General features: G+C 40.9%; 1 protein-coding gene and 1 pseudogene across 2 annotated transcripts in view; both read left to right on the forward strand.

The window, feature by feature from the left end:
• The first annotated feature begins 780 nt into the window (after nucleotides 1-780).
• The window catches only part of CTDSPL (CTD small phosphatase like), a 101,310-nt gene continuing 80,786 nt past the window's right edge, over nucleotides 781-21,304 (forward strand). For both annotated transcript variants that reach the window (XM_036267200.1, XM_036267201.1), the window contains exon 1: nucleotides 781-875. In XM_036267200.1, the coding sequence (XP_036123093.1) occupies nucleotides 797-875 (79 nt within the window). In that variant the 5' untranslated portion in view covers nucleotides 781-796. The remainder of the gene's footprint in view (nucleotides 876-21,304) is intronic.
• LOC118633492 lies at nucleotides 16,867-18,811 on the forward strand (annotated as a pseudogene).

Genomic DNA, 21,304 nt, shown 5'->3' on the forward strand with positions numbered 1-21,304 from the left:
CCGTGCAATCCCTCTTCGGTCCCCGAGTCCGCGCACCGCGCACCCCTCGGTACCCCACGGGCCCTGTGTATCCCCCCCACGCCTCTCACCCCAGTCTGCCAGACTCCTTCCCACACCCCTCACACCCAGACCCCTCACCGCCCCCTCACTTTCCCACCCCCTGACACCCCGTGCGCCCGGGGCCCCTCACACCTACCGCCAGAACTCCTCTGGAATCCCCTACACCCCAACCCTTCACCTCACTCCTCTGCCCAGGACCCCAGGCGCGCGCGTCCCCTACCACCCCCCCGACCGCCTCCCCCTCGCCCCGCACCCCTCTCCCCCCGGGCTGGCGGGCAGAGCCCGCGGCGGCGGCGGCGGCGGCGGAGGCCGGTCCCAGGGCCGGGACACACCCACCCGCCCGCCCTCCTTCTTTCCCTCGCTCCCTCCCTTCTTCCCTCCCTCTCTCCCGCCCTCCCGCCCTCGCTCCGCGTTTGCTCCTTCCCCCTCGCCCGCTCCCGCTTCCCGCGGCGCCCGGCCTCCCCCTTCTCCTCCCGGTGCGCGGCTCTCCCGGGCGCGGCTCCGGGGTTCATGGTGACGAGGCGGCGGCCGCTCCAGCCCAGCGGCGGCGGCGGGAGCTGGGGCACCGGCGCGGGCCGCCTCTCCCAGAGCGCGGGGCCGAGCGGCGGGCGCGCCCAGGCGGCCGCGGCGGCGAGCGCTCCCCCGGCCCGCGGCCCCGCTCGCCCACCGCGCCGCGCCCCCGCGCGCCTGGCAGGCGGGGGGCCGGGCCGGTGGGCGGCCGCCGCGCCGCGCCCCCATGGACGGCCCAGCCATCATCACCCAGGTGACCAACCCCAAGGAAGACGAGGGCCGGGCGCGGGGCGCCAGCGAGAAAGGTGAGGAGGGGCGCTGGCAGCTGCGGATCGGGGGCGTGTGCACAACCCGCACCGCCCGAGTTTGCTGTCCGGCGCTCGCTGTCCGGCGCTGGCACGGCCTGGGGAGGGGGGTGCGAGGGTGCGGGGTGCGCCCTCAGGGGAGGCTGTGAGTGTGCGTGTGCCGGCGGAGATAGGCCGAGCGTGCCTGCGCCGGCGGAGAGCGTGTGAGGTGGTGTGTGCATCTCAGCAGGAGGTTGTGAGTGCGGCGTGACCGCGGTGGCGGCGAGTTTGTTTGCACTCACGCCGACAGAGAAGTTGTGCGCGAGTGTGTTCCTGGCCGACTGTGAGTGCGTGTGCCCTGGTAGGTTTTGTGTGTGCAGGTTGTAAGGGTGTGTGTGCTCGAGACAGAGGTTGTGAGTGTGTGGATGTGCCTGATGGATTACGAGTGCGTGTGCACTAATTTGTGTATGCACACTCCACCTGAGAGATTGTAAGGATGGGTGTGAGTGCATGTTTTCCTAACGGGCTGTGAGTTTGTGTATGTATCTTATGTAGAGGTTTGTATGTACTTAGGTTATGGTGTGTGTGAGAGAGAGCAGCAGAGATAGAGACACCTTTCCCTGCATGAGCATGAGCCTGCAGAGATGTTGTATGTATGTTCACCACTCCTGATGGAGTTAGTGTGATTGTGTTCCTACACTATGTTGTGTCTGTGCACTGGGAGGGTGTATGTGTGTGTGTGTGCACTCACACACTTGAAGGCTGTGTGTGCAGATGAGTGTGCCTGCCTGACCATATGTGTCCACCAGAGAGTGAGCCTGGGTGTGTTTAGTTGGTTGTGCTGGTTGGGGGTGGGTGCGGGAAGTGCTAAACCATCCTCCCTTCTCTGCTCTTTGCAGTCTCGGTGAGCCAGCAAGTTAGGAGCACCTGCAAGGCCTGGCTCTCTGAACTCATTTAGGGCCCAGCTCTAACAGGCACTCAGGGAGCCCTTAGGTTGCCAGATGTGTCTTTTCCCAGCACTGTGCTGCAGCACCTGGTTTGATTTGGGCACATTTTGGTCCCGTCACCCTCTTCTGTTTCCTTCTTTCTTTTTTTCTTTTTGTCTTTGCCCCTCTCTGAGACTTGCTGTCCCCCTCTCTCACATGCCCTGATTACTGTTTCTCTAATGAGCTGTCCTGAGGCTTGGACAGACTGTTCTGAAAGGCCAAGGAATTTGGCTAGTTTTGTTCCGGTGACAAAAGTTTGTCTCACTTTCTTACTTCTATGCCCCTGGATACACCTTACTTCAGACACCTGGATGGAGGTCAGGAGCAGCCCACCAGGATTCCTCCCCTCTGCAAGCCTGGCCTGGCCACAGCTGACTTTGGGAAAGAGATTTCTTTCCATGTGTTATCACCCTTGCTGTGCCAGTGGGGTGAAGTGTGTAGCCCTTCTGAGGAACTTGGGTTGGGTGGGGGAAAACTCCACTGCCTCTCCCCAAGCAGGGACCGCTGGGCAAGCCCACCAGGAAAATGTAAGAAACAACCAGAGGTACCCTCAGATTCGGAATTTGTCAACCCATTTGCACTTTTGAAGACTGTAAGCGTTCTTTCTGCACACTTGTTTTCTTTCATGTAAAATGAGAATTCAAACTCCCCCAGGGATTTTTCTGTGCCTTAGAAACTGGCTAAAAAAATTCTACAAGAGAATGCTTTAGGTGAACCTCCATGCCAACCCAGGGGGGGGGGGAGGGGTGTCCAAACAGGCAGCATCTCAGGGTTCTGGTCTTCCTGCCCTAAGGACTGTCAGTTCTTGGGGCTCTGGCCTGTAGGCTCTGGGCTGGGTGTGTCCCCTGGGAGGGTTTAGTAAAAGGCATCCAGGAGGTTTGATGCCTGTGCTCCTCACTCACTGTGGATTGAGTACTTTGTGTGATGCTTTGCCAGAGAAAGGATCCACAGCTCTGTGAGGGGAGGTGTGGCATAAAGCAAGGACATATTTGTCAGTGCCTCAGCCCTCCTGCTGTCCCACACCTGACTCCAGGAGCAGAAGCCTCCCCAATTTTCTCTTTTCCTCTAACTGCTAGGCTTTTTAAAATAGTCAATCTATCCAAAATCCAAACCATGTCCAAATACTCAGGATGGTGCATGTTCTAGTCTACTTATTTACATTGCTTTCACCCCAGTCTTTCATCATCTTTAACAGCTCATTTTGTTTGTTTTCCAGTGTCAGACTGGTTGATTGTTAACTGATTAGAGGAATTCTTTACCCCCTTGCTCTGGGGTGGGGTAGCTAGCTAATAGCTTCTTTTTGCTGAAGCATTACAATCCTACTCAATTTAGTTTTTTACTTTAAAAAATGGAAACAATTTTGGTTAACTACAGTGTGGCAGTAAACTTTGGAGCCACACTTTGGAACAGCTTCTTGAGATTCTTAAACCACTAAACTGGTTTAGCGATGCTTCTAACTTAAGCATGTTGATGTATTTAGATAGGCACAATATATTTTACATAACTTTAATGTCAGGTAAACACTTAATTGTTTTGTTTTTAAATATGGGGCCTAGAATGTAAGTTTCTGTGGCAAGAAAGAAACTATTGGTTTTAAAAGTTTACTTTCATTACTTATTCTGTAAAACAGGAATAATAATGACTGCCTCTTGAGTTTGATATGAGGGTTAAATAAAATGATATATGTTAAGGACTCTGCCTGGTTCACCAGTGTGGCACCATTTCATAAGCCTTTCTTTGGGTATAGATTTGCAAAAGAAGTGCTAAGCATGGGCTGTAGTGTTTTGCACAAATTGAATTACTTCTTGACACATTGCTATGTGGTGGTGCAGCACTCAGAGATAACTGTCACGATTGTCACCGTCAGCCTGGCCTGGCATGGAAGATTTATTTCTTAGTTGTGTTTGATGTGATTGATAATGTAAGGAGGCAGAGACAGATTTCCCCAATGAGTTTAATTCAGTCTGCTTTGCTATCTGGAAATTGATCCTTACAAATCAATAAGAAAAAGTCAAACAATGCAATAAAGTGTTGTCAAGGGATATAAACAAGAAAGTCATACAAGAGGAAATCCGAATGTCCAATAAACGTATGAAGGGATGCACCACTTCATATGAAACATTTTCATGCCTCAGCTTGGTTAAACATTTAAATGACTGACAACATCCAAAGTAAATAAAAGTTTTAGGAATTGGATACTCTTAAAGATTTTTGTGAGAGAATAAGATGAGTATAAACCTTTTCGAGAGTAATTTAGTACTGAATCATTTGGCTACAAGTAACAGAAAACCAGACTTATACTGCAGCTTCTACCGGTATAGTTCATTCCTTTCACATAACACGCAGTCTGGAGGTAGGCTACTGCTGGCTTTGATCCAGCAATTCACTGGTCAGGGCTGACATCATCGTGATTCTCTTGGCTTTCCTTCATGTTGTAACAGGGCTGCCACCCCTCCAAACACCACAGCCACCTTCAGGGCAGGAAAATGGGCCAGTGCCAGTCATGGCTATCCCTTTTACCTGGAAAGCAAAAACATTCCTAGGGAGCACTTAGCATACCTCTGCTGATGTTTAATTGGCTAGAACTGGGTCACATGGCCAACCCTAGCTGTAAGCAAAGTAAGTTTCCAGCTATTTTAGCCTTTGCTGTGGGAGGAAGAAAGGAGATGTTTGAAAATGGGTGGGAGCAGGTCCTGGTTCAGCCAATCAACAATGTCCACCATACCTTCCAAGCTCTAGTTCTACTTCTGGGTTTCTTTCCTAGGGAAATACCCTCATATATGTTCACAGAAACATGTACAGGATTTTCACTGATGACTACATTGCTTGCAATAGCAAAAGTTGGAACCTTCTTAAGTGTCAACAGGCAAACAGTTAGACTAGGGTACATCAATACCACAGACTACTTGTAAGGCAGCTGAAAAGAAGGAGTTAAATCAGATCTAAATACACTGACATGTAAATTTTCAAGACATTTTAAAGGGGGGGGGGGAGGAATTTGAAAAACAGTATAAATAGTATGATCCTATCTTTGTAAACACACACACACACACACACACACAACTGTACATATGTCTAGAAATACACACACAAAAATCTAGAAAGAAATACTTTAAACTGACAGCAATGTTTTTCTCTGGGGAAAAGACTGGGATGGGAAGTGAGGGAACTTTGCCTTTTTGTTTAAATATTGATGACAATGGACTCATGTTTTACAGATGAATTTTTAAAAACTAAAATAGAAAAGAAATTCCTCATAGCTGTTTGGAGGGAAATAAATAATTTAAGGAAATTGCATAATGAAACCCAAAAAAACCCTCAATTAATATGCAGTATTAGCAAGAACATATCCACTCTATCTAAACAGTTATTTTGTAAGCTAATACATGTCCCTGAATGAGATTTCTGTAGGCAGGTTTGTTTTGGCAAATATTTTTGGCCCAAGGTGCTAGGTAGGTTTCTCCCAAATATTTGTAGCACTTAAGCTTAACCTTTGGCTGCTAACAAAATTACAGCAAGGAGAAAACTCTTTAGATGCCAGAAAAGATCTGAAGTAGCTTCAGTTTGATTAAAGTTTTAAAATTAAACTTTTCATTTAGAGATGACTATAGATTTACTTATAGTTGTTAAGAAACCACACAGAGATCCCCTATCTCCTCAACCCACTTCCCCCCAATGTTAACATCTTGCAAAACTGTAGTACAGATCAGGATGTCAGCATTGGTGTAATCATTATACAGAAAAATTCCATTACCTGGAAGGTTCCTCATGGTGCCACACCTACTTCTCTTCTATCCTTACCCACTCCGTAGCCCATTGGCAACCACTAGTCTGTTCTTCATTTCTAAAACTTTGTCATTTTAGAAATATACATGCATGTAATCAAACAATAGTGATCTTTTGGAATTGACTTTTTTCACTCAGGCGGTTATTGCATTAATAGTTTGTTCTTTTTTATTGCTAAGTAGTATTCTGTGATATAGATATACCACATCATGCATTCACTCTTTGAAGAACATCTGGGTTGTTTCTGGGTTTTGGCTATTAGGAATAATGCTGCTATAAACATTAGTGTACAGGTTCTGTAAACACAAGTCTTTATTTCTCTGGGATAAATACCCAGACACACAATTACTGGGTCATATGATAGTTGTATATTTATTTTTTTAAGAAATTGCCAAAGTGTTTTTCAGAGTAAATGTACTATTTTACATTCTCACCAACATTGTGTGAGTCATCAGTATCTCTGTATCCTCACCAGCATTCAATGTTCACTCTTTTTATATTAGTCATTCTGCTAAGTGTATAGTAGTGTCTCATGGTTTTAATTTGCATTTCCCTGAAGGCTAATCATATTGAATATCTTGTTATGTACAGGATCTTTGGTGCGGTGTCTCTTTGTATCTTTTGCTTATGTTTTGGATTTTTTTTTTTTTACTGTTGAGTTTTGAGAATTCTTTACATATTCTAGATATTAGTCCTTTGTCAGGTAAGTAAGTAGTTTGCAAATATTTTCTCCTTGTCTGTAGCTTGTCTTTTTATTCTTCCAACAGGGGCCTTTGTAGAGAAAAAGTTTTTAATTTTGATGTGCAGTATATCAGTTTTTTCTTTTATCAATTGTGCTTTTGATGTCAGGTCTAAGAACTTTTTATCTAGCACTAGATCTCAAGGCTTTTTTCTTACTCTTTTTTAAAAAGTTTTGTAGTTATACATGTTACATTTAAGACCATGATCTATTCTGTGTTCATTTTTTAAAAAATTTTTTTTTTCTTTATTGATTTTGAGAGAGAGAGAAAGGGACAGAAACATCGGTTGGCTGCCTCCTTCATGCCCCTCCACCGGGGATTTGGTCCACAACCTGGGCATGTGCCCTGACCAGGAATCGAACCGGTGACCTCTTCGTGCATGGGTCTATGCTCAACCACTGAGCCACACCGGCGGGGCCTGAGTTCATTTATTTATAAGGGAGAGACTTAGGTTCAGTTTTTTTCCTGTGGGTTCTTTCTAATCATTTCAGACACGTTGTTGGAAAGGTTGTCCTTCCTCTTTTGAATTTCTTTTGCATTTCTATCAAAAATCAATTCAGCATGTTTGCACAGGTTTCTTTCTGGGTTCTTTATTTTGTTTCACTGATCTGTATGTCTTTCCTTCTGCTTATACCACACGGTCTTGATTACTGTGGCTAAACAGTTAAGTCTTGAAATAGGACAGACTGATTCCTCCAACTTTTGTTCTTTTTTAAAATTGTTTTAGCTGTTCTATTATTGTCTTTCATATAAATGTTACAATAATCTTGTCTATATCTACAAAAATCTTGCTGAAATTTTGGTAAGAATTGAATTAAACTTGAATATCAATTTCAGGAGAATTGACATCTTTACTATGTTGAATCTTCGATCCATTAATGCAGTATGTCTCTCCATTTATTTAGATATTCTTTGAGTCTTTCGTCAGAGTTATATAGTGTTTAGCATACAAAGTCGGTTACTGTTTTGTTAGATTTTCATCTAAGTGTTTATATTTTTAAGTAATTTTATTATATTTTTAATTTTGGTCTTTAAACCTGTTCAGTATATAAAACTAGTATAGTATAGTATAGTATAGTATAGTATAGTATAGTATAGTATAGTATAGTATAGTACAGCTAGTATATGGAAATACAATAGATTTTTGTATGTTTTTCTTGTATCCTTTGACCTTGCTGAGCTCACTTTTTAGGTAAAAAGCTTTGTAGACTTCATGGAAATTTTTACATAGATAAACATGCCATCAAGTAAGAACACTTCTATTTCTTCATTTCTGATTTGTATGCCTTATCTTTCTTTTCCTTGCTTTATTGCATTGACTAGAACTTCTAGAAGTATATTGAATAAGAATGGTGAGAATGGATGTCTGTGTCTTGCTCCCAATCAATCTTTTACCATTAAATATAATGTCAGATGTAGGTTTTTTGTAGATGTGTTTATCAGGTTGAAGAAGTTCCCCTCAATTCCAATTTTTCTGAGAGTTTTTATCAAGACTGGATGTTGAGCCCTGACTGGTTTGACTCAGCGGTTAGAGTGTCAACCTGTGGACCAAAGGGTTGTGGGCTTGATTCTCGGTCAAGAGCGTGTACCTGGGTTTCAGATTCGATCCCCAACAAGTTGATGTTGTACGGGAGGCAACCGATTGATGTGTCTCTCTCTCCCATCAATGTTTCTCTCTCCCTTCCTCCCACCCTTCCTTTCACTCTCTAAAAATTCAATAAAAATCGATTTTAAAAAAATGGATGTTGAATTTTGTCATATGCTTTTTCTGCATCAGTTGATATGATCATGTGAGTTTTCGTCTTTAGTCTGTAATATGGTAGATTACATTGATGGATTTTTGAATATTGAACCAGACGTGCATCCCTAGAATAAGCCGCATGGTGTATTATGTAATTATTTTATATATTGTTGAATTCTATTTGCTAATATTTTGTTATGTGTTTTTATATCTGCATTCATGAGTGATATTGCTCTCTAGATTTTTGTTGTTTTGTTTTGTCTTTATCTGGTTTAGTATCAGCTTCATAAAATAAATCGGAAAGTCTTCTCTCTTCTGTTTTCTGGATGAGATTATGTAGAATTGGTGTTAATTCTTTAATGAAATCATCTGGGCCTGGAGACATCTATTTGGGAGAGTTTTTTAAACTACAAATTCAATTTCCTTAATAGTTAAGAGAGCTGTTCAAAGTATCTCTTTCAGGTTGGGTAAGTTGTTATAGTTTTTGAGATTTTATCCATTTCATCTAAGTTGTCAAATCTGTGTGTATAAGATGCCTATGGGGTCTGAAGTGATAATCCCCTGTTTTATTCCTGACACTGTTCATTTGTGTCTTCCATCTTATTTTTTGTCAGTCTTGTTAGAGGTTCCTCAATTTTCTTGATCTTTCTAAAGAACCAGCTCTATGTTTCATTGATTCTTCTCTATTGCTTTTATGTTTTCAACTTCATTGATCTGTGTTCTTTAATTATTTCCTTCCCTCCGCTTGATTTGGGTTTATTTTGCTCTTTTTCTAGGTTCTTGGAGGGGAGCTTGGATTATTGATTTGAGACTTTTCCTCTTTCTTCATGTAGTGCTATAATTTTTCTCTTAGTAATGTCCAACAAATTTTGCTGTGTTATATTTTCTTTTTTATTCAGTTCATTGTATTTTTTTAATAGACTTCAATTTTTAGAGCAGTTTTAGGTTCACAGCAAAATTGAGCAGAAAGTAAAGAAATTCCCGTATAATGTTGACCCCACATACCCAGCCTCCCCCCACTATTAATACTATTCATATCCTGCACCACATTGTGATATTTATTATGATCAATGAACCTACATTGACACATCATTATCACCCAAAGTGCACAGTTTACATAAGGGTTCACTCTTGGTGTTATACGTTCTGTTTTGACAAATGTGTAATGACGTATATCCATCATTATAGTATCATAGAGAATAATAGTTTCACTGTCCTAAAAATCCTCTGCCTTCTGCTTATTCATTCCTCCCTCCCTCCACCAACCCCTGGCAACCCCTGATCTTTTTAACTGACTCCATAGTTTTGCCTTTTCCAGAATGTTATACACTTGGAATTATAAAGTATGTAGCCATTTCAGATTGGCTTTTTTTACTTACTAATATGCATTTAAGTTTCCTCTATGTCTTTTCATGGCTTACTAGCTCATTTCTTTTTAGTGCTGAATAATATTCCATTGTCTGGATGCACCACCGTTTGTCCATTCACTTTCTGAAGGACATATTTTTTGCTTTCAAGTTTTAGCAATTATGAATCATCTGTATACCTAAACTTTCAACTCATTTGGGTGAAAACCAAGGAGCACCACTGCTGCATCGTATGGCAAGAATATTTTTAGTTTTGTAAGAAATTACCAAACTGTCTTCCAGAGTGACATTACCATCTTTAGTTTTCAGAAAGTTAGTTATGATATATTTTGGCATGGATTTCTTTGTGTTTATCCTGTTTATGACTCACTCGGCTTTTTGAATTTGTAGGGTTATCTCTCTTGCCAAATTTGGGAAGTTTTCAGCCATTATTTCCTAAAATACCTTTTAAGTGCTTCCTTTTCTCTTCTCCTTCTGGGACTCTGAGGACACAAATATTAGGTCCTTTGTTATAGCCCCACAAGTTTAGCAATACTAACTTTTATTTTTATTTATTTATTTATTTTATTTTTTAAATCCTCACCTGAGGATATTTTTCCATTTATCTTCAGATAGAGTAGGAGTGAGGGAGAGAGAGAAAAACATCAATGTGAAAGAGACACATCAACTGGTGCCTCCCACACGACCCGGACCAGGGCCAGGGACAAACCGCAACCGAGATACATGCCCTTGACCAGAAATGAACCTGCAACTCATTGATCTGCGGGCTAATGCTCCAACCTCTGAGCCAAACTATCCAGGGCAATACTAACTTTTTTCCTCTCCCTTGGCCAGTTTGGCTAAGCGGTTAGAGCGTCGGCCTGCGGACCAGAGAGTCCTGTGTTCGGTTCCCAGGTATGTGCTCTTGATCAGGAATCAAACCCTCGACCCTTTGGTGTGCAAGCCAACACTCTGACCACTGAGCCACATCAGCCAAGACTAGACTCTTTTTTCTTGTCTTTTGGTTATAAGGAGTAGGCTTTTGAGGGGATTCTTTTTGTCTGCAACTATTGGTTTTTCTCTATACCCAGTCTTTTCAGCTCTAATTCTGGGCTATATGAATTAGAAAGAAAACCCAGGATTCCAACCACCATGTTGTTTCAGATCTCAAAGTCCTGAGCTAGTCTACCTTCTTCTCTCCACCTTTCAGAATCTCTTTATGTGTGCTTTATAAACACTGTTTTAGTTGTACTTAGTGGGAAGAATAGGAATACTCCATCTTCCCGGAAGCAGAGGTCCCCTGATTGATTTTTAGACCTTTCTAATGTGAGTATTTAAGGAAGACTGAAGTTGGAAAGTTGTAATTTTAAAGGTTCATTTCAATATTATACTAATGACCTATGTAAAAGACAAATTGAGTTCGTGCTGAATCCTGATGTTCCCCTAAAAAGAGAAATGATGAATGAATTCGGTGTGGAATCATGTAGATCAGTAGGGCAACAGTGATATTTGTTGTTTAATCAGTCTTAAAACAATGCATTCGTAAGTTTTGGTCTTAACACCAATATTTTACATCAGAGGTCATGATATCCTGATTTAAATGTATTTTTATCTAATATTCTGTTTGGCAAGCGTCTTTAAACCCGTATCTTATCTTTCATTTTATTGCTCAATAAAGTGAGTAGAAATGTCTTCATGGGGCAAGCACAAAGGAACTTATCTTTGGATTCAGCACTCCTGACCACTAGACAGGGTTCCCTGGCCAGTGGCTGGAAAAGACTGGTTCCAGTCTGGGCTGGACATGGTTCTGAGGGCTTCAGAAGCTTATCCCACTCTGTACTTGCCTGGAGTGTCCCTGGTTGGAGAGGAACCCCATTTGAAATAGCAAGACTGAGTTTTCAAGAGGGACCACACAGCTTTCAGTTGAATTCTGAGGTATTTGTTTATTTATCTTTCTTCAAATTTTATTGAGATATAATTGACATAACTGCACTGTTTAAGATTTACATCATAGTGACTTGAAATATGTGTATATTGTGAAATGATTACCACGGTAAGTTTAGTTAACACCCATCACTTCATATAGTTACAAAAAAATGTTTTCCTTTATGATGAGAACTTTCAAGATTTACTCTCTTAGCAACTTTTAAATATACCATACAGTATTGTTAACTATGGTCATCCTGTTATATATTACATCACCAATACTTATTTATCTTATAACTGGAAATTTGTACCTTATGACCACCTCCACCCAATTCCCCCACTTCCCATCTCCTGCCTCTGGCAGCCACAAATCTGGTCTCTTTTCCTGCGTATTTGGGTTTTTTTTTAGATTTCCCATATAAATAAGATAGTACATTATTTGTCCTTCTCTGACTGACTTGTTTGATTTAGCATAATACCCTCCAGGTCCATTCATGTTGTTACAAATGGCAGGATTTCCTTCTTTTTTTATGGCTGAATAATATTCCTTTTACACACACACACCCCCCCCCATATCTTTTTTATTCATTCAACCATTGATGGACACTTAGGTTGTTTCCATGTTTTGGCTATTGTAAATAATGTTGTAATGAACATGGGGGTGCAGATATCTCTTCAAGATAATGATTTAATTTCCTTTGGATATATACCCAAAAGTGAAGTAAATGACTTTTTCTCTTAATTATGTTGGAGTGGGGAGCATATTCACTGGGTCCTTTCAGCCAGGAACTGGCAGAGATCAGGAAACACTCTGGCCACAAATGATTCTAGATTTAAATATACCTTTTTTTTCCTCACTTGCTTTGACAGTAGTGTATGATGCCAAGGTCAGCAGCATATCGCTACTAAAAAAAAAAAAAAGGAATGGAAGGATTCTGTTGGGTAATGTTGAAAGTAATATATACCCTAGAACTTACTTTCCAGATCTTAAATCTTAGTTTACCAGACATTTAAAGTTCAGTATATTTAATGACCTTTCTTTTAAATATCTACTTTCTTTAAATAGTTTTCTTTCCTTTAATTTTTTAACATACATTTTCCTTTTTTAAAAAAATGAGAATGCGTGTTCAGTGCTTTATCTAAAATAAAATTAAGCATATACTTGCCTTTATGACTTTGAAATAACATCACATAATGGAGCAAAGACTTAGGAACTGCTTGTAGCAACTGGGTAGGGATGTGGACAGTTTTATATTTGGGATCAGGGCTGAAAACACTGGAGGCATAGTTTTCTGAAACCAGGGCCTAATAAACGGTGGTCTTTATGGATGCTAAGGATTATGTAATCACCTAAGTAATAGCTCATTTTGATTCTGAGTAGCTGCTTCAAGATAAAAACTGAAAGATTCCTTTGTAATTGTAATTTGTGTTAAGGCATTTGCCAAAATGTTTTAAAATCCTGGTACTTAAAGCACTCTAAAACCTGAAGAGAGCTGGCTTAACATTTGATGACTAATACTATTCTTACCTTTCAAAATTAGTATTTAACCTAAGCTTTCAGTGTTTCAGGGTATCTTGAAAAACAAACCGCTCCACCTTGTCAACATGGCTTGAATAAATGTAGCCTTTTAGTACCAGAGAGAAGTCAGAATTCCAATAAGAATTCTACTGTACTTCAAATTGTATATAATGTCCTCTTCTGCATTCTGATCAAGATTTAGCTCTCATGCTTAGCATATCATAAATTCATTCTAAGTACTTGGCTCACTCATGTTCAGGTCAGAAACCACTGACTTGAGTTCCACAGACTTCAGTCAGAGCCATATTTTCCCCTTTTTGAGGAAATGGCTAAACACATTCATTTTTGTTTTGGTTAGAACAAATACATTTCATAGCAGTCATCCAACAAATGTATCATTTGCATAGCTATTAACTCTGTCAAGTGTATAAGCACTTACTGGTGAGCATTAATTTTTCTACTCTACAGCAAACCTTGATTCACTACCATAGGCCTGACTTTCTCCTTGAACTTTCAGTTTTTTATTCAGGTAAATTCAGATACAATAAAAATCATTCTTTTAGGTGTTACCCAAGGTTACAAACTTCTGTGTGTTTTGACAAACATACAGCACAATCAAGGCAGAGAATATGACCTGTCCCCCTTTGCAGTTACCTCCCTCCACACTTGGCCCCCAACAACGACTGACTGTTCTTTTCTCTATCATTTTCTGCCTTTTACAGAATGTCAAGTGAATGGAATCATGCAATTAAACCTTTTGAGTTTGGTTCTTTCACTTAGTATAATGCTTTTAAAATTCATCCAGGTGGTTATATGTATCAGCAGTTTGTTGCTATTACTGAGTAGTATTCAACTGTAGGGATGTACTTATAGTTTGCAAGTGTATGTCTGACTTCATAAAAAAACTGCAAATTGTTTTCCAAAGTGGAAGTACCATCTTGTATTTCCAGTACTTGTCACTGTCAATTTTTTTTTTCCTATTTATCTTCAGGGAGGGAAGGGGGGAGAGAGAGAGAGAGAAAGAAACGTTGACTGGTTGTCTTCCACATGACCCCAACGAGGGCCGGGGACGAACCACAACCAAGGTATGTGCCCTTGACCAGAATTGAACCAGAGACTCATTGGTCGGCGGGCCGGTGCGCTAACCACCTAGCAACCAGCCAGGGCTTATTTTAGCCATTCTAATGGGTATCTGGTGGTTATCTTATCATGGTTTTTATTTGTATTTTCCTAAGAACTGAGAGTGCTGAGATTCTTTTTCATGTTGTCTGGCATTTAAATTCTTTGGTGAAGTGTCTGTTCAAATTGTTGCCTATTTTTTAATTGGATTGTTTTATTTCTTATTATTGACTCTGAAGGTTCTTTATATATTCTCAATACCACTACTTTGTTGAATTTTTGCAAGTATTTTCTCGCAGTCTGTGGTTTGTCTTTTCATTCTCTTAGCAGTCTCTCCAATTTTTAAACTATTTTAAAGTGTACAATTCAATGGTTGTAAGTGCATTCATGTTGTGCAACTATCACCACCATCGCTCACCATTACTTTTTTCATTTTGTAAAATTGAAACTCTGTACCCATTAAATAATAACTCCCTGTTCCCCCAACTCCCCAGCCCCTGGCAACTACTATTCTTTCTCTCTCTGATTTTGACCACCTTAGGTATCTCATATAAGCAGACTCACACAGTATTTGTCTTTTTACCGTTGGCTTATTTCACGTAGTATAATACCCTCAAGATTAATCAATGAAACATATGTCAACATTTCTTTCCTTTTTAAGGCTGAATAATATTATATTTGTTTTGTTTGTGTATACATACACACACACACACACACACACACACAATACATATGTATTGTACAAGTCACATATTTTTTTATAAAATACACCACTATTTGTGTATTTGTTCCTCCTCCAGTGGGCACTTGGGTTGCTTCTATGTGTTAGCCATTGTGAGGAATCTGTGAACATGGAAGTACAAATAATGTTTGAGTCCCTACTTTCAGTTCTTTTGGGTAGACACCCAGGGGTGGAATTGCTACATCATATGGTAGCTCTGTGTTTAACTTTTTGAAGAACAGCCATACTGTGTTCCACAACTGTTGCATCATTTTATTTCCCATCAAGTACACAAGGATTCCAGTTTTTCCACATCCTCACCAATACTTGTTATTTTCTGTCTTTTGATAGTAACTATCCTGATGGGTGTGAGATGCTAAAGATGTGTTTTGAAGAGCAGAATTTGAGGTTTACTTATTTGCATATGGATGTTCAATTGTGTCCACATCAACTATTGAAAAGACCAATTTTTTCTCTATTGTATTGCCTTTGAACCTGTGGGTCTATTCTGGACGTATTCTCTCCTTAAATTTTGATCAGCCTCCTTAATGCGAAGCAGTGTTAAGCTTAATATAGTACCAGTCCTCCCTCAGAACTAAATTTTGGGTCATGATTTAAGTAGAAGAGAAGATCAAGACATTTTACAGTCTGGCAGGGCAGAATTACTTTGCATTTTACATTGGTGGTGGGGCTCAGAAGGGTAAAACGTATGACTTTCTCTACTCTTTTTCTTTTTTTTAAGGAACTTACCCAAACATATTTTGTACAGTATGTTTTTATTCCGATTTAAAATTGGGGCTGAAAATTTCTTCTAATCTTGTATAGCCTTCTGCAGAAAGCTAATACAAAAGTACAAGATAAAATAAATAAGCATTTGAATTTAAAATATAATCTCCCATAGTTATACAACAGTATAAAAATAGTGACTATCTTGATGGAGGCTAAGTGAACAAAGGAATAGAATATCACTAGAACAGAAATAAGTGTGCTGAAGTCCCAGCTCATCAGGAGGGCCTGGGCTCTGGAGGGTGTGGGGACATCTTTCAGGCTATCCACAAATGTCTATAGAATAAAAGGAAGTGCTTGTACTACCTGAAACTGTAGGGAAGAGCCAGGCTCATTCACCTGAGTTCTTTTGCCACCAGTTAAATAAACCAGGTGTCACTTCTCTGAGAATGAAATCCTCATCCAGGAAGTGTCACCCAGTTTCTATAGAGATCAGAATTCTGTTTGCCACTAATATTAAGATGTCACTTAGAAAATAATGTAGAGATGATCAGAGTCTCAGAGATGGGAAAGACTGGGCAAATAGCTAACATTCTTTTCTATATTCCTATCTCCCATCTGGGCTCTCATTTCAGTTCTTCCTTGGTGAGGCTGTTGGATGTTAATTTCTAAAGCACAGCTCTGATCATGCTGCTGCCTGATCAAGCTGTCCCTCAATGGTTGCCCATTGGCACCAAGATAAAAACCTGACATTTCACAGCCTGTAGCCCTTCACGTACTGATCCTAGACTACCTTTGCAGCCTCTTCTCCAGGGATCTCGGTTCCCACTGTAATGAACTACTTGCTGTGCCCAGACATGCTGTGCCTTTTCACTCCACTGTGCATACTGGTTTCTCTTACTGGGATGACTTTTCCGTTATGTGCCTGATGGATTCTCTGTCATCCTCTGAGATCCAGTTCAAAGGCCACCTTCTCTCGACACCTTCCTGCACTGCCTGAGCATGATACGGTAAATAGAGTATAGTGTTCCTGGGCGCAGGCTTGAGTTTGAATTCCAACTCCATCACTTATAAGTTGTGTGAACTTTGACAAGTTACTTAATCTCTTTGAGCCTTGATTTTATAGGAGTAAATACCTCAGAAAATTATGAGGAGTAAATATAATATTTATGTATTATATAAGTACTTAATAAATATGTGTTTTTATTATCTCCAGTTCATTTATTCAGTAAACATTTATTGAGCACCCACTTTGTGCTCTTCACCTGTACCAGGTGCTTGGGATGCACAGATGAATGAGACCTGGCCATGTATTTGAGGTAGTCAGTGACAATCCTTTAAGGAGAAGGTATACAGCCCTGGCCAGTTTGGCTCTGCGGTTAGAGTATTGGCTCCTAGACCGATGAATCGTAGGTTCGATTCTGGTCAAGGGTGCGTACCTTGGTTGCGGTTCATCCCCAGCCCTGGCCAGGGTCTTGCGGGAGGCAACCATTTGATCATCAATGTTTCTCTCTCTCTCTCCTCTCTCTCCCTCCCACTCTATCTGAACAAAATGGAAAAATATCCGTGGGTGAGGATTAAAAAAAGAAGAAGGTATACAGAGTGCCATGGAGGCTACTGTTTATTTTGTCACTACTATCGCCAAGCACTTTACATGTATATCTCATTTCATCCTCCAACAACCTTAAGTCGTAGGTATAATTCCCATTTTACATCTGTGAACACTGACTCTCAGAGAGGTTAGGTAACTTGCCCAGGCAATACAGGTATACCTATCAAATAGTATGGGCAACAGTTAAACCTAGTCTGTCTGGCTCTGTTAAAAGGAAACTTAGGAACTATTTGGAGAATATTAGAAGCTCTTTGAAATTTATATCTTGACAGGTACAACCATTTTTCTTCCCCAAAGATGCTTTTTTCTACTTCTGTCAGAGGCAGCATATTTAACAGGATAAATTCTAGGGTTTACCCAAGTTGACAGGTCACATTTTCTTACAATTCATGTTCTGTTGTTTATATAACAAATTCTGTTTCCTCCAGCCTTGCTATTAGCTCTCCAGCCTCTTCCCTATTCACTTGTATATTCTAAGTAGTAAAAAGGAGAGAACAGAAAGTTGATAGTAAAGGTTAAGAATCCAGTAGCTTTTATCTCTCAAATTCTGGAAGAAGTGATAGTCTTCACTCATCACTTATTATGTCTAGGTATGTAACTAAATAAAAATAGAGTTTTAAGATGTTTTTAGTTTTCCACAGCCAACTCCTGTGGAAGGTAAATGTTCTCAGCGTATACTCAGTGCTTCCCTAAAGTGAGATCCGTGGGACTCCCAGCCAAGAACGATGAACTGGAGCACCACGTTTCCTGATTGACCTTGATGGAGATCACTTCCGCCCAAGGGTTTAGGGGCAAAAAAACGGAAAGGCACTTCCAGTGCCTGTTGCCAAGGCGCTGGCCCAGTGGGCCTAAAGGAGCAACATTATTGGTATCATTCTCTTCCCTCTTCCTGGGGGTTGAGAGTTGGGGCTCAGCTACCCAGAAAGAGAGGGTTATCTTAACCTGCTTGGCCTACTGGATAACGACGAGATCATGGCCCCTATGTGACACCTGGTGCAACCTGAGGACCGCCAGGAAGCCAAGTGTAGAAGAACTTATGAGGCATAAAAAAGTGCACCAATATGTCCACCAGTTAATAAGTATCACAAGGGGTCATCATACCTCCAGCTACTGAAAAACGCAATCTTATCCAGCATGCAGAAATGACTGAAAAAAGCAATTAGGTCTGAAATTGAAGGAAACCCCAGAGCTAGTTAAGACCTGTGAGGACATTAGACTCTTTCAGAAGCAGGAGAAAGAAGATAAAAATGCTGAAAAAGTTGATTTTCATCAATTAAGAGAATTCTGTGACTGAGGTCTTTGAACTTCTGAATTCTCAGAACCCTTTTCTTGGACCCCTCAAGAGGAGTGGGGGCCACAGCACTTCAGGACAGAATGTGACGGACTACCAATGAACAGAATTGTGAGCCTTCCTCTGCTGTCACTCGTGGCAGGAGAATATCTTTTTCTCAGTCCCAGCCTTGATTCCCATGGATTGAAATGTGCTTCTCCCCGTGGTCTAGTTATGGTAGGAGTTGCTGGGACTGTCCACTGAGGGAACACTTGTTTGGGCCTTCTCGAACAGATTTTTGGACTCTTCACTGCCCTTTTATAGAGAATACTTGGAAAATCAAATTTATCAACCTGATGATTATTGGAGAGGTTTCCCTTGCTCCTGGAACCAACTACTACATTTGAACCAGGTGATCTAGAGGCCTTTTATAACATAATGTGGTGTCGCCCAAATACAACGTAACCTAAGGCAGGCATTGGATCATGAAACTGGAGATTAGGCTTTCTGTAGTGGAAATGAGGCGTTGACAGCTGAGTTTAAGTAACACTCTAAAGCATCGCGCACTGTACTGTATGTCAGTCTATTCAGAAACTCTTCCAGATACTACATTGACATATTTTAGTTGAAATATCTTTTTTGACTACAGACTAACATATATGAATACTTGCCTCTTTCTACCTGAGTTGCAACAAATGTTCTGAGGGCTTACTATAGTTCATCAAATAAATCCTACCTGCTGATGATTGAACTTAGAAGCATCAACATAACAGTACTAGGTGCTCATTTTCTAGGAACTACTAGAAAGAAAAGAAAACCAATTCTTATAGGCATATTTGATTCTCTTTAGGTATATGATCACTTAAGGAGCTGAGCTGAGATCTAGTTAAAAGAGACCTTAAAAAAACAAAATCCTAGGTTGCCCTGGCCGGTTTGGCTCAGCGGTTAGAGCATTGGCCTGCGGTCCGGAGAGACCTGGGTTCGGTTCCCACTAAGGGCATGTACCTTGGTTGCAGTTTGTCCCCTGCCCTGGTTGGGTCATGTGGGAGGCAGCCACTCGATGTGACCCTTTCACGTCGATGTTTCTCTCTCTCTCTCTCTCTTCCTCTCTCTTCCTCCTACTCTATCTGTGCAAAAAATGGAAAAATGTCCACGGGTGAGGATAAAAAACAAAAAAAAAACCTAGGTAAACAAATTGAGGCGTGTTTAAACAATGAAAAGGAATAAACTAGAGCCACGTCTATTAATATGGCTGAAATTTTAAAATGTAATGTTGAACAAAAAAACAAGTTCCTCAACACATACAGCAGGCTACCGTACACACAAAGTTTGAAAACTTGCAAAAACAGTTTCTATATAGTGTATGGATATATGCATATATTGTAAAACTATTTTTTTTTTTTTTATCCTCATCCGAGGACATTTTTCCATTTTTTGTACAGACAGAGTGGGAGGGAGAGAGAGGAAGAGAGAGAGAAGGAAACATCGATGTGAAAGGGACACATCGAGTGGCTGCCACCCGCACGACCAACCAGGGCCGGGGACAAACTGCAACCGAGGTACATGCCCTTAGCGGGAACTGAACCCGGGTCTCTCCGGACCGCAGGCGGACGCTCTAACCGCTGAGCCAAACCGGCCAGGGCAAACTATTAAAACATCCTTAGGAATGCTGAATAAGTTCATAATAGTGATTATTTCTGGAGAGGGAGTGGGATCAGGGAAGGGTACACAGGTGTTGTTTCTTTACTGTTTTGTTTTATTATGAACTATTTTCTTGAGACAGATACAGCAAAATACTAAGATATGCTAGATCTGAGTAATTGGGTAGCCCAATATATAGTTGTTTGTTATATTTATTCTCTGTACTTCTCTGTATGTTTAAATATGTCATCATTTAAAAGGTTAATCCTGGACTTTTGAGTATTTAAGTATATTTAAAAAAAATACTACCTTTTTTTGTCCGGCCGGTGTGGCTTAGTTAGGTTGAGCATCGACCCATGCACCAAGAGGTCGCCAGTTCAATTCCCAGTCAAGGCACATGCCCAGGTTGTGGGCCAAATCCCCAAGTGGGGGGCACTCAGGAGGCGGCCAATCGATGTTCTCTCTCATCAATGTTTCTGGCTCTCCCTCTCCCTTCCTCTCTAAAATTAATAAAGAAAAAAAATTTTTTTTAATTACCTTTTTTACATAGAGATGAATTCAAAAGAAGTGGTAAAAATGCAGTTACTGAATTTAGTTGGTTCTTTTCCCTCCAGGAAAGAGTTCAGGAAGGTATCCAAAAAACTTGGTCATTGAGCTTTCCAAAGGGGTGCAAGCGATCCTCAGAGCTAGCTCAGGCTTTGCCAGGTATGCGAGCTGGAGCCAGGTCACACCCTAGTCCTGTTATGTTTCTCTCAGGTGACCTTCCAAAGGGTGTCATGAGCACTTGGTCTAGAGCCAGGTTGGCTTTGTGTAGAGTTCTGGCCACAAAAGTCTATGTTGGTTTAAAATGTTCTGTTTACAAATGTGTAGTCAAATAGCCTGGGTGTCATCAAAGGAGTGATTTGCTTGACTTGCCAATTCCACTGTTATCGTGGGAATTCATTTTGGGAATAAAAGAACTGAAGTGTTCAGTCAAGTCCTTTATATTAAGCAAAGTAAAATCAATTGGAAAGAGAACAAAGAAATGTGTGAAATGCAAAATCGAGAGGAATCATCTTAAAAGATATCAATTGAAAAAGTGTTTGAAGACTTGTAGCATCCCTAGCACAGAGGCCCTCACGAAGACTTTGAACTGGTAGGATTTCTACTTGGACTTGAGCTCTGGTTTCAGTGGCCTGTGCTGCCTCTAGCACTGGATTTTTTTTTTTTTTTTGTCAGTGCAGGAATTTTTAAACTGGAGTCCACAGATCTCCAAGTGGTCCATGAATAGACTTCAGAGGTAGTCCATCTTAATTTTTATTGACCTCTAACTAAAAT

Source organism: Molossus molossus, unplaced genomic scaffold, assembly GCF_014108415.1.
Source record: "Molossus molossus isolate mMolMol1 unplaced genomic scaffold, mMolMol1.p scaffold_m16_p_18, whole genome shotgun sequence".
Lineage (NCBI taxonomy): Eukaryota > Metazoa > Chordata > Mammalia > Chiroptera > Molossidae > Molossus > Molossus molossus.